At 46.4% G+C, this 13,936-nt stretch overlaps 1 protein-coding gene across 1 annotated transcript in view; it reads left to right on the plus strand.

The window, feature by feature from the left end:
* Positions 1–13,936, plus strand: part of ctnnd2a (catenin (cadherin-associated protein), delta 2a) — a 386,866-nt gene that overhangs the window by 338,289 nt on the left and 34,641 nt on the right. Inside the window, exon 23 of the mRNA XM_031795295.1 lies at positions 6,662–7,546. Within this exon, the coding sequence (XP_031651155.1) occupies positions 6,662–7,546 (885 nt within the window). The remainder of the gene's footprint in view (positions 1–6,661; positions 7,547–13,936) is intronic.

Raw genomic sequence — 13,936 nt, forward strand, 5'->3', positions numbered from 1 at the left:
GCTGTGTGTTTCGGGTCGTTGTCATGCTGGAAGACCCAGCCACGACCCATCTTTAATGCTCTTACTGAGGGAAGGAGGTTGTTGGCCAAGATCTCGCGATACATTGCCCCATCCATCCTCCCCTCAATACGGTGCAGTCGTCCTGTCCCCTTTTCAGAAAAGCATCCCCAAAGAATGATGTTTCCACCTCCATGCTTCACGGTTGGGATTGTGTTCTTGGGGTTGTACTCATTCTTCTTCTTCCTCCAAACACAGCAAGTGGAGTTTAGACCAAAAAGCTCTATTTTTGTCTCATCAGACCACATGACCTTCTCCCATTCCTCCTCTGGATCATCCAGATGGTCATTGGCAAACTTCAGACGGGCCTGGACATGCGCTGGCTTGAGCAGAGGGACCTTGCCTGCGCTGCAGGATTTTAATCCATGACGGCGTAGTGTGTTACTAATGGTTTTCTTTGAGACTGTGGTCCCAGCTCTCTTCAGGTCATTGACCAGGTGCTGCCGTGTAGTTCTGGGCTGATCCCTCACCTTCCTCATGATCATCGATGCCCCACGAGGTGAGATCTTGCATGGAGCCCCAGACCGAGGGTGATTGACCGTCATCTTGAACTTCTTCCATTTTCTAATAATTGCGCCAACAGTTGTTGCCTTCTCACCAAGCTGCTTGCCTATTGTCCTGTAGCCCATCCCAGCCTTGTGCAGGTCTACAATTGAACCCTGATGTCCTTATACAGCTCTCTGTTCTTGGCCATTGTGGAGAGGTTGGAGTCTGTTTGACTGAGTGTGTGGACAGGTGTCTTTTATACAGGTAATGAGTTCAAACAGGTAATGAGTGGAGAACAGGAGGGTTTCTTAAAGAAAAATGAACAGGTCTGTGAGAGCCGGAATTCTTACTGGTTGGTAGGTGATCAAATACTTATGTCATGCAATAAAATCCAAATTAATTACTTAAAAATCATACAATGTGATTTTCTGGATTTTTGTTTTAGATTCCGTCTCTCACAGTTGAAGTGTACCTATGATAAAAATGACAGACCTCGGCAGTGTATCAAATACTTGTTCTCCCCACTGTATTTCAATTTTAGCAATTTTCCAAGGTAGTGATAGCCACTTCCCCAGAGAGTAGTTATGGTATTTGTGCCTTTTAATTGGTCACGACACCTGATACCTTGTATTAGAGCCAATCTAAAATGGCAGAAGGCAGACGTTTTACGTGCCCCCAACCGATTGTGTTTTTTTATCTGCATTGTTTGTAACTTATTTTTTTACTATTTTTGTACATATTGTTGCCGCTACCGTCTCTTATTACCGAAAATCTGGCAGAATCCTTTTTCTTCTTTCACGACTCTGACGAGCCCGGGGGGGAGGATATACGGCTCCCTCGGGAACAGGCCCCGACCCCAGTGATCTGCTTGAAGATGAGGCGGAGAAAGAGAGGCCGGAAGGCAGGCTGCCTTCTGAGGAGTAGGAGGCGATCGAATAAACCCCACCCCCTCAATTCTGCTCGCAAACATATAATCTTTGGGCAATGAAATGGACAAGGTATTGGGAAGATTAAACTACCAACGGGACATTAAAAGCTGTAACATCTTGTGCTTCACGGAGTCGTGGCTGAACGACGACAACATCAGCATACAGCTGGCTGGTTATACGATGTACTGGCAGGATAGAACAGGGGCGTCTGGTAAGACAAGGGGCCTCGGTCTATGTATTTTTGTAAACAACAGCTGGTGCACTATATCTAAGTAAGTCTCGAGCCATTATTCGCCTGAGGTAGAGTTTCTCATGATAAGCTGCAGACCACATTACCTATTAAGATAGTTTTCATTTATATTCTTTGTAGCTGTGTACATACCACCACAGTCAGAGGCAAACAAGAAAACGCTCACCCAGAGGCGGCGCTCCTAGTAGCCGGGGACTTTAATGCAGGGAAACCTAAATCAGTTTTACCTCATTTCTATCAACATGTTAAATGTGCAACCAGAGGTAAAATAACTCTGGACCACCGATACTCCACACACAGAGATGCATACAAAGCTCTCCTTCGCCCTCCATTTGGCAAATCTGACCATAATTATATCCTCCTGATTCCTGCTTACTAGCAAAGATTAAAACAGGAAGCACCAGTGACTAGATCAATAAAAAAGTGGTCAAATGAAGCAGATGCTAAGCTACAGGACTGTTTTTCTAACACAGACTGGAATTTTCCGGGATTCCTCCAATGGCATTCCTCCAATGGTATTCCTCCAATGGCATTGTACACCGCATCTGTCATTGGCTTTATCAATAAGTGCATCTATGACGTCATCCCCACAGTGACCATACGTACATATTCCAACCAGAAGCCATGGATTACAGGCAGCATTCGCACTGAGCTAAAAGCTAGAGCTGCCGCTTTCAAGGAGTGGGACTCTAACCCGGAAGCTTTAAAGAAATCCCGCTATGCCCTCTGACTAACCATCAAATAGGCAAGTCAATACAGGACTAAGATCGAGTCGCACTACACTGGCTCTGACGCTCGTCGGATGTGGCAGGGCTTGCAAACTATTACTGACTACAAAGAGATGCACAGCCGAGCGCTGCCCAGTGACACAAGCCTACCGGATGAGCTAAACTACTTATATGCTCACTTCGAGGCAAATAACACTTAAACATGCATGAGAGCACCAGCTGTACCGGAAGACTGTGATCAAGCTCTCCGCAGCCGGTGTGAGTAAGACCTTTAGACAGGTCAACATTCACAAGGCCGCAGGGCCTGACGGATTAACAGGATGTGTACTGCGAGCATGCACTGACCAACTAGCAAGTGTCTTCACTAACATTTTCAATCTCTCCTGTCTGAGTCTGTAATACCAACATGTTTTAAGCAGACGTGCCCAAGAACACTAAGTTAACCTGCCTAAATGACTACCGACCCATAGCACTCACGTCTGTACCCATGAATTGCTTTGAAAGGCTGGTCATGGCTCACATCAACAGTATCCTCCCGGATACCCTAGACCCACTCCTATTTGCGTACCGCCCCAACAGATCCACGGATGATGCAGTCTCTATTGCACTCCACACTGCCCTTTCCCACCTGGACAAAAGGAACACCTATGTGATAATGTTATTCATTGACTACAGCTCAGCGTTCAACACCATTGTGCCCTCAAAGCTCATCATTAAGCTAAGGACCCTGGGACTAAACACCTCCCTCTGCAACTGGATCCTGGACTTCCTGACGGGCCGCACCCAGGTGGTAAGGGTAGGTAACAACACATCCGCCATGCTGATCCTCAAGACATGGGCCCCTCAGGGGTACGTACTCAGCCCCCTCCTGTACTCCCTGTTCACTCATGACTGCACGGCCAGGCACGACTCCAACAAAAACTTGTCCTGAAGCCACTCCTGCATTATCTTGGCTGTGTGCTTAGGGTCGTTGTCCTGTTGGAAGGTGAACCTTCGACTCAGTCTAAGATCCGAAGCGCACTGGAGCAGGTTTTCATCATCATCAAGGATCTCTCTGTACTTTGCTCCGTTTTATCTTTCCCTAGATCCTGACTAGTCTCCCAGTCCCTGCCGCTGAAAAACATCCCCACAGTATGATGCTCCCACCACCATGCTTCACCATAGGGATGGTATTGGCCAGGTGATGAGCGGTACCTGGTTTCCTCCAGATGTGACGCTTGGTATTCAGGCAAAAGAGTTCAATATTGGTTTGATCAGGCCAGATAATCTTTTTTCTCATGATCTGAGATTCCTTTAGGTGCCTTTTGGCAAACTCCAAGCTGGCTGTCATGTGCCTTTTACTGAGGAGTGGCTCCCGTCTGGCCACTCTACTATAAAGGCCTGATTAGCGGAGTGCTTCAGAGATGGTTTTTCTTCTGGAAGGTTCTCCCATCTCCACAGAGGAACTTTAGAGCTCTGTCAGAGTGACCATTGGGTTCTTGGTCACTTCCCTGACAAAGGACCATCTCCCCCTATTGCTCAGTTTGACTCTAGGAAGAGTCTTGGTGGTTCCAAACTTCTTCCATTTAAGAATGATGGAGGCCACTGTGTTCTTGAGACATTCAATGCTGCAGACATGTTTTGGTACCCTTCCCCAGGTCTGTGCCTTGACACAATCCTGTATCTGAGCTTTAAGGACAATTCCTTCGACCTCATAGCTTGGTTTTTGCTCCGACGTGCATTGTCAACTGGAACCTTAAATAGACAGGTGTGTGCCCTTCCAAATCATGTCCAATCAATTGAATTTACCACAGGTGGACTCTAAATCAAGTTGTAGAAACATCTCAAAGATGAATCAAAGGGTCTTTATTTGTATTTATTTTTTATTTGCAAACATTTCTTAAAACCTGTTTTCACTTTGTCATTATGGGGTATTGTGATTAGATTGATGAGGAACATGTTTTATTTAATCCATTTAAATTAAAGCTGTAACCTAACAAAATGTGGAAAAAGTGAAAGGGTCTGAATACCTTCCAAATGCATTGTACATACGCACACACACACCACATGTAGCAAAAGTGAGCCGGGATATGCTTCTACTCACACAGTCACACACACTCCTCAGTTTAGGTTAGGATGCTTCTAGGGTGACTGCGGTTAGGGCCTAACTTCTCAAGCTTTTCCCACAGGGACTAGATATAGTAAGAGGGTTTGTGGTGCGTTATTTATGTGGTGAACACAGTCTCTCATGAGTCTGTGTGTCTATGAGTACTGACAAAACACAGCGCTTACGTTATCAGAATATAAACCCTGTCACTATGGGAGACCGAGCAGGGTGTTCTGATGGTTGCTATTACACCGAACAGTTGTCAGAAAGATCCTTACATCAGTGTTGTGTGTTGATGTGTCACTATGGAGTTCACTGCAGTCCATTCTGGGTAACACGCTGGTGTAACTTGACAGTGAGTGATGTTGCTCTCTGTAGACGTTGCCCCTAACAACTGAAACAGGGTCAGATATGTGTTCATTCCACCCAATAGGCCCTCATTAATCTTCTCTGGTTAGGAACTATGTTTATCTCCAGCAGGACATGTTTGGCATAGAATAAGAATCAGTTTCTAGCTATATGTGTAGAATAGTGCAGCCATGCTTTGACCTATAAAATGAATGGTTAGGCTACTTCAAGCATCGCACTTCTATTCATGACTCATATACTCAGTATAATAATATGCCGGTTGACACTGTCTCTGTAGCCTCTTCTCTATTGTCTACATATTGACAAGAGCTGTATATGTTTCTAATGAAACGCAATTGTACAATAACCACCCTCTTCAAATCCTCCTGTCGCCCTCAAAAAGCAAAAAACCCACTCTTTCTCTTCTAATTTTCTCTAAAGTGGCTAGCAGCAGCCATTAGCATGCAGGAGTGGCTGGTTTTAAAATAACTGCTTTATAACTGCTTAAGAAGATTGCTACCCTTCTAAAGCGCAATCACCTCTTAAAACCATTTTTCCGCCAGGCAGAGGGACTCCTGATGATGAACACGTTTTCGGCCCCTGCAGTGTTCACCTTAAAGTTAGTGTGCATCCCAAATTCCACCCTATTCCGTATATAGTGCACTACATTTGGCCAGTTCCCATAGGGCTATATAGGGAATAGGGTGCCATTTGGGAGGGAGAGTAAAGTAATGTTAAAGTAGAGTAAATGAAGACTTAATGTGGACAATATTAGCTTGTCTGAGTGTCCCTCTGTTTCTCAGTTTAGCAACATTTATAGAACCTTCTCACAGCATTCAAATCCAAGACAAATCTCTCTCTGTCTCGCTCTTTCGCTCTGTCTGTCTCTGTCTGTCTCTCTCTCGCGCTCTCTGTCTGTCTCTCTCTCTCTCTCTCTCTCTCTCTCTCTCTCTCTCTCTCTCTCTCTCTCTCTCTCTCTCTCTGCATGCTGGGATTGTTGGTGGATGCTGGGAATTGTATGAGCGAGTGCGAGTGGTGTCTGGAATTAGATCGCCTGTGTTTTCTTTTTGTTTCCTTTTAGTTTTCCTTTTTCTATGGATGATTCATTATTTAAATGTATGTGGTAGAATAAGGTATATTGTATTTCTTGAAATTGGAATTGCCCTGGTTTAGGTGGGGATGGCGACCCACATGGGGACTCCGTCCCTGTCACTTTGAGATGGCTTCAGGTGTGTTACTGAAGCTACTGTCACTGTGGAGGAGTTTCTGGTCGCCGTAGAAGAGAAGTTGTTGAAAATGTTGCTTATGCGTCGCGGATTAATAAAGCAATGGTGGTTTTTCTGAAAGAAGAGTGTCTTGTCGATCAGCTGATTGAGCCTGGCGTAATTCTTTAAGGCATGGTCCTGATGTAGGGCGAGGTGGGCTGACAGTGGTAGAGCAGCCACACACACCTGTTGCTGAGGATCAAGTTGTTTGTGTTGAGGGTACTGAGTTGGAGCCTGTACCAGAGGGGAACATAGCATCTGTGACGGGCATAAAAACATTATTGTAGGAGGTAAGGATGGATCTGGTGAGCCATTTCCCCAGACTGGTGAGGAGATGCCCAGTACGAATGAAGGGGTACAGGGGGGGGTTCAGGTGGAGCTAATCTCCCAGGTAGTGGAGGAGATACCCGGTACGAGTGATGGGGTACGGGAGGGGGTTCAGGTGGAGCTAATCTCCCAGGTAGTGGAGGAGATACCCGGTACGAGTGATGGGGTACGGGTGGGGGGTTCAGGTGGAGCTAATCTCCCAGGTAGTGGAGGAGAAACCTGGTAGGAGTGATGGGGTACGGGAGGGGGTTCAGGTGGAGCTAATCTCCCAGGTAGTGGAGGAGATACCCGGTACGAGTGATGGGGTACGGGAGGGGGTTCAGGTGGAGCTAATCTCCCAGGTAGTGGAGGAGATACCCGGTACGAGTGATGGGGTACGGGAGGGGGTTCAGGTGGAGCTAATCTCCCAGGTAGTGGAGGAGAATCCTGGTAGGAGTGATGGGGTACGGGAGGGGGTTCAGGTGGAGCTAATCTCCCAAGTAGTGGAGGAGATACCCGGTACGAGTGATGGGGTACGGGAGGGGGTTCAGGTGGAGCTAATCTCCCAGGTAGTGGAGGAGATACCCGGTACGATTGATGGGGTACGGGAGGGGGTTCAGGTGGAGCTAATCTCCCAGGTAGTGGAGGAGATACCCGGTACGAGTGATGGGGTACGGGAGGGGGTTCAGGTGGAGCTAATCTCCCAGGTAGTGGAGGAGATACCCGGTACGAGTGATGGGGTACGGGAGGGGGTTCAGGTGGAGCTAATCTCCCAGGTAGTGGAGGAGATACCCGGTACGAGTGATGGGGTACGAGAGGGGGTTCAGGTGGAGCTAATCTCCCAGGTAGTGGTGGAGATGCCCGGTACGAGAGATGGGGTGCAGGAGGGTGTTCAGGTGGAGCTAATCTCCCAGGTAGTGGAGGAGATACCCGGTACGAGTGATGGGGTATGGGAGGGGGTTCAGGTGGAGCTAATCTCCCAGGTAGTGGTGGAGATGCCCGGTACGAGAGATGGGGTGCAGGAGGGTGTTCAGGTGGAGCTAATCTCCCAGGTAGTGGAGGAGAAACCTGGTAGGAGTGATGGGGTGCAGGTGGGGAGTATTGAGAGGTATGTGTCAGTGGGGAGTCAGGGATCCAGGGCCTCAGGATCAGGAGAGGGATCTGGACATGTCTGATATCCCTGTTGATATGATAGCAGCTAGTGACAACTCAATTTACAATCTAGGTGAGGTAAATGGGTTCCTGTACCACATTTTTGGGAAATCTGTTAAATTGGCAGGTTTTCTATGTTGAAAAGTTTATGAGGTCAGCTGTTGTGTTACAGAAGATGGTGGGGTTAAACCAGTTGAGTGTGAAGAAGCGTTTCCGCTTGTGGAAATGTGTTACTGCTGTCACTACAGCAAAACATAGTGGGAAGCGTGGTAAGGTTCAAATCAAATTAAAACAATGATGATTACCATGCCTCATAGGGTGCCGTTGTAGTCTCTTCTGTTTTTCCTTTCTCCTCTCTATATGGAGGAACTAAGGGGAGGTTATCTCAATAATAACAGAGGAAGGGACAGGAATAAGAGATCTTGGGTGTTAGAAGTAATCAAACAGAAAAGGCTTAACGTAGCTTTTCTACAGGAGATACGTACATACTGTAGTGATGAGGCTAATGAGGGGTGACTGGGTATGTGGTGGGAGGGCCAGCGTATATTCAGTCATGGTACTAATTTCAGTGCTGGAGTGGCAATTTTGTTTTCGTCAGGCTTAGGGGTGACTGTGGTATCCAACAGAGATTGCAATGGCTCGGTTTTTATTGGTCAAGGCAGATTTATGTATATTTATAAAAAAAAAAAATGTTTATGCTCCTAATGAGGATACAGAGCTTATTGTTGTATTTGATCAAATGAAGGTGACCAAGAGGGGTGTATGGTTTTAGGGGGGAGACTGGAACTGTACAGTGGATTTTACTGTTGATCACACTGCTGTAGAACCTCACGTGCCATCAGGAATCTATTAACTGAGTTTGAGCTTTGTGATGTGTGGGGAGTAAGAAATGCAAAAGTTAGGCAATACACATGGCTAAAAGTTATTGAAGGTCGTGTCAGTGCAGCAAGGTTAGACAGGTTGTATGTATCTGATCACTACTGTAGTAGGGTTGGAAGGTTAGACAGGTTGTATGTATCTGATCACTACTGTAGTAGGGTTGGAAGGTTAGACAGGTTGTATGTATCTGATCACTACTGTAGTAGGGTTGGAAGGTTAGACAGGTGGTATGTATCTGATCACTACTGTAGTAGGGTTGGAAGGTTAGACAGGTTGTATGTATCTGATCACTACTGTAGTAGGGTTGGAAGGTTAGTCAGGTGGTATGTATCTGATCACTACTGTAGTAGGGTTGGAAGGTTAGACAGGTTGTATGTATCTGATCACTACTGTAGTAGGGTTGGAAGGTTAGACAGGTTGTATGTATCTGATCACTACTGTAGTAGGGTTGGAAGGTGTGATATTACTCCTGTGGGTTTTTCACCATCACCATAATGTTACTGTTGATATTCACTTGCCCTGTCCACGAAGGTCATCACCTTATTGGTATTTTCAAATCAAATCACATTTTATTGGTCACATACACATGGTTAGCAGATGTTAATGCGAGTGTAGCGAAATGCTTGTGCTTCTAGTTCCGACAGTGCAGTAATAACCAACAAGTAATCTAACAAATTCACAAAACTACCTTATACACACAAATGTAAAGGGATGGAATAAGAATATGTACATATAAATATATGGATGAGCGATGGCCGTGCGGCATAGGCAAGATGCAGTAGATGGTATAAAATACAGTATATACATATGAGTGATGGCTGTTTAGCAGTCTGATGGCCTTAAGATAGAAGCTGTTTTTCAGTCTCTCGGTCCCCGCTTTGATGCACCTGATGGCCTTAAGATAGAAGCTGTTTTTCAGTCTCTCGGTCCCCGCTTTGATGCACCTGACCTCACCTTCTGGATGATAGCGGGGTGAACAGGCAGTGGCTCGGGTGGTTGTTGTCCTTGATGATCTTTTTGGCCTTCCTGTGACACCGGGTGCTCTAGGTCCTGGGGGGCAGGTAGTTTGCCCCGGTGATGCGTTGTGTAGACCGCACCACCCTCTGGAGAGCCTTGCGGTTGAGGGCGATGCAGTTGCCGTACCAGTTGATACAGCCCGACAGGATGCTCTGGATTGTGCATCTGTAAAAGTTTGTGAGGGATGTAGGTGACTAGGCCACATTTCTTCAGACTCCTGAGGTTGAAGAGGCGCTGTTGTCTGTGTGGGTGGACCATTCCAGTTTGTCCGTGATGTGTACGCAGAGGAACTTAAAACTTTCCACCTTCTCCACTACTGTCCCGTCAATGTGTATAGGGGGGTGCTCCCTCTTCTGTTTCCTGAAGTCCACGATCACCTCCTTTGTTTTTTAGATGTTGAGTGAGGGGACATTTTCCTGACACCACACTCCGAGTGCCCTCCCCTCCTCCCTGTAGGCTGTCTCGTCATTGTTGGTAATCAAGCCCACTACTGTTGTGTCGTCTGCAAACTTGATAATTGAGTTATGGGTGAACAGGGAGTACAGGAGGGGGCTGAGCATGCACCCTTGTGGGGCCCCAGCGTTGAGGACCAGCGAAGTGGAGATGTTGTGTCCTACCTTCACCACCTGGGGGCGGCCCATCAGAAAGTCCAGGACCCAATTGCACAGGGCGTGGTTGAGACCCAGGGCCTTAAGCTTAATGATGACCTTAGAGGGTACTATGGTGTTGAATGCTGAGCTGTAGTCAAAGAACAGCATTCTTACATAGCTATACCTCTTGTCAAGATGGGATAGGGCAGTGTGCAGTGTGATGGTGATTGCATCGTCTGTGGACCTGTTGGGGCGGTATGCAAACTGACGTGGGTCTAGGGTGGCAGGTAAGGAGATATGATCCTTGACTAGTCTCTCCAAGCACTTCATGATGATAGAAGTGAGTGCTATGGGGCGATAGTCCTTTAGTTCAGTTATCTTTGCCTTCTTTGGTACAGGAACAATGGTGGTCATCTTGAAGCATATGTGGACAGCAGACTGGGATAGGGAGCGATTGAATATGTCCGTAAACACACCAGCCAGCTGGTCTGCGCATGCTCTGAGGATGCGGCTAGGGATGCCGTCTGGGCCAGCAGTCTTCTGAGGGTTAACATGTTTAAATGTCTTACTCACTTTGGCCACAGAGAAGGAGACGGGGGACCCGCAGTCCTTGGTAGTGGGCTGTGTCGGTGGCACTGTATTATCCTCAAAGCGGGCAAAGAAGGTGTTTAGCTTGTCTGGAAGCAAGACGTCAGTGTCCGTGATGTGGCTGGTTTTCTTTTTGTAGTCCGTATTTGCCTGTAGACCCTGCCACATTCGTCTAGTGTCTAGGCCGTTGAATTGCGACTCCATTTTGTCCCTATACCGACATTTCGCTTGTTTGATTGCCTTGCAGAGGAAATAACTCCACTGTTTATATTCGGCCATATTCCCCAACCTCTTTCCATGGCTGAATGCGGTGGTTCGCGCTTTCACTTCTATCCACGGTTTCTGGTTGGGGTAGGTTTTAATAGTCACAGTGGATACAACATCTCCGCACTTCCTAATAAACTCACTCACGAATCAGCGTATAAATCAATGTTATTGTCTGAGGCTTCCCAGAAAAATTTTCCAGTCCACGTGATCCAAACATTCTTGAAGCGTGGATTCCGATTGGTCAGACCAGTGTTGAATGGTTCTAGGGGTACATGGGTACATCCTGTTTGAGTTTCTGCCTATAGGACAGTATGAGCAAGATGGAGTCGTGATTGGATTTCCCGAAGGGAGGGTGGGGGAGGGCCTTGTGTGCATCGCGGAAGTTAGAGTAGCAGTGGTCCAGTGTTTTGCTCGAATGGGTACAACAGTCAATGTGCTGGTAGAATTTAGTTAGTCTTGTTCTCAAATTAGCTTTGTTGAAATTCTCAGCTACAATAAATGCAGCCTCAGGATATATGGTTCCCAGTTTACATAGAGTCGTCCAGTGAAGTTCTTTCGGGGCCGTCAAGGTCTCTGCTTGGGGGGGGGGATATACATGGCTGTGACTAAAATCTAAGAGAATTCTCATATGAGATAATGCAGTCGGCATTTAGGTAAGGTGAACAGAAGAACTTGAGTTCATATATGTTGTTATTGTTTCACCATGAGTCGTTAATCATGAGGCATCCACCCCGCCCTTCTTCTTACCAGAGAGATGTTTGTTTCTGCCGGCGTGACACATGAACAAACCTGGTGGCTGTACCGACTCTGACAACATATCCCAAGTGAGCCATGTTTCCGTGAAACAGAGAATGTTACAATCTCTGATGTCTCTCTGGAAGGCAAATCGTGCCCTAATTTCGTCCACCTTGTTGTCTAGAGACTGGACATTGGCGAGTAATATGCTCGGAAGCGGTGGATGGTGTGCTCGCCTACTGAGTCTGACCAGTAGGGCGCTCCGTCTGCCTCTCCTGCCGCAACAACGTCAAACGTTTTGGGTCGGCCTCTGGGATTAGATCCAATGTCCAGGGTGGAGGTCCGAACAATGGATCCACTTTGGAAAAGTTGTATTCCTGGTCGTAATGCTGGTAAGTTGCCGTCACTCTTATATCCAACAGTTCTTCCCGGCTGTATGTAATAGTACTTAAGATTTTCTTGCCTTACAATGTAAGAAATAATACCTAAAAAAAATAAAAAAATCTGCATAGTTTCCTAAAGACTTGAAGCGGGGCGACCATCTCTGTCGGCGCCATCTTGAATGTTTTTTAGTGTTAAGTTACTACATGATGCCATGTTTTGTGAAAGTTTTTGTTGTTTTGGGGAAAAGGGAGGGTTATTAAATGGAATGCCCTAATATGTGTGTTTGGTCAACCGTATACTGCTCTGTCTAGTATTGAAGTTAAAGAGACTGTCATGACTCTTGAAAAGGACATCAAATATATTAAGTTGAAGTTGCTCACTCAGACTGACCCTGGACTAGTCTTGAACTTACAGGACAAGGGACATGAACTGAGGTCGTTTTTACAGGAAAGAGTGAAGGGTGCCTTGATTAGGTCTCACTTTGCTACCCTCAAGGATATGGATGCACCTAGCGCTTTTTTTTTTACCTAGGGCAATCGACATTGCAAAGCAAACAGATGATCTGCCTTCGTATCCCTGATGGGAAGGTGGCCACAGATGACAATTAGATGCGCCAAAATGCAGTGAATTTCTACTCTGCCCTCTATAACATTGTGATCCTCTCTGTGCTGAACAGTTGTTACATGGACTTCCTCTATTGTGCCCTGAGCAGAGAGATGCTTTGGACTCTGACATTACTCTGCGGGAGCTGTCCACTACCAGCTGTTAACTCCCAATTGGATACCACAAAATTGGGGATAAAAAGGGGTAAAAAAAATATATATATAATAATAATAATATAAAAGGGGGGATTTGGCTCTTCTAAAAACTGCCAACATGTTGCACTGCTGTGTGCACAATAAACAATTATATCTAAGTGTCTCTCAAACAGGCTGAAAGAATATCTGGGGCTCTTGGTCACAAATACCAGTCTTACTGTGTCCCTGACCACTCTGTTGTTGATAACTTGTTTCTAATAAGAGATGTTTTACCCATTTGTAAACTGTATGATGTGAATGTGAGTTTGCTTTCTTTGTATCAGGAGAAGGCTTTCTACCGTCTTGGATGAGTTTACTGTATGCTGGGGCCTCTTGTATGGTGAAGGTGGGGGTGGTTTGAGCTGCACTTTCCCTATCCATTGGGGTATCAGACAGGGATGCCCAATTTCAGGACAGCTATATTGTCTGGCAATTGAACAAAATGCTTTGTTTTTTAAGAGCGAGGCTTACTGTTTTCTCTGTGCCAGGGGTTATGAAGCACTACGATAGCACTGTCTGCGTATGCAGATGACGTGACAGCTTTTACTACAGGGGGTGGGATGTTAAAGGTCTCTCAAATGCTCTAAAGGTGTATGAGGGGGTCTCCTCAGCTATAGTTAATTGGGAAACGAGTGAATCGCTGTGGGCTGGTCAGCTTCAGATAGGGTCTGTTCCACGGTTACTAGGGGGGCTTCAGTGGGGCAGAGATGGGATGAAGACATTGGGGGGTTTTCTAGGCTCCGATGTCTTTCATAAAAATAATTGGGAGGGTGTTAGTGGATAAGGTGTGTGCCAGATTGTGTAGGTGGAAATGGGTGCTACCCCAGCTGTCTTATAGGGGAAGGGTGCTGGTAGCCAATAACCTTCTACCCTGTGGCACAGACTAAAGATTTTACAGCCAGCGGGGTGTAAAATCTGATACAAGAGCTTCAATTTCTTGACCCGTGTCAGTTTCTGACCCTTGTCAATTTCTTCTGATCTGGACAAAATTGTATTAAAGCTGCAGCACTGTACCCGCCACTGCACGAGGGTGGACTATGCCTGGTGGACTTTTCTTCTAGGATCATTGCTT

Source organism: Oncorhynchus kisutch, linkage group LG18 (assembly GCF_002021735.2).
Source record: "Oncorhynchus kisutch isolate 150728-3 linkage group LG18, Okis_V2, whole genome shotgun sequence".
In the NCBI taxonomy this organism is placed as follows: Eukaryota; Metazoa; Chordata; class Actinopteri; order Salmoniformes; family Salmonidae; genus Oncorhynchus; species Oncorhynchus kisutch.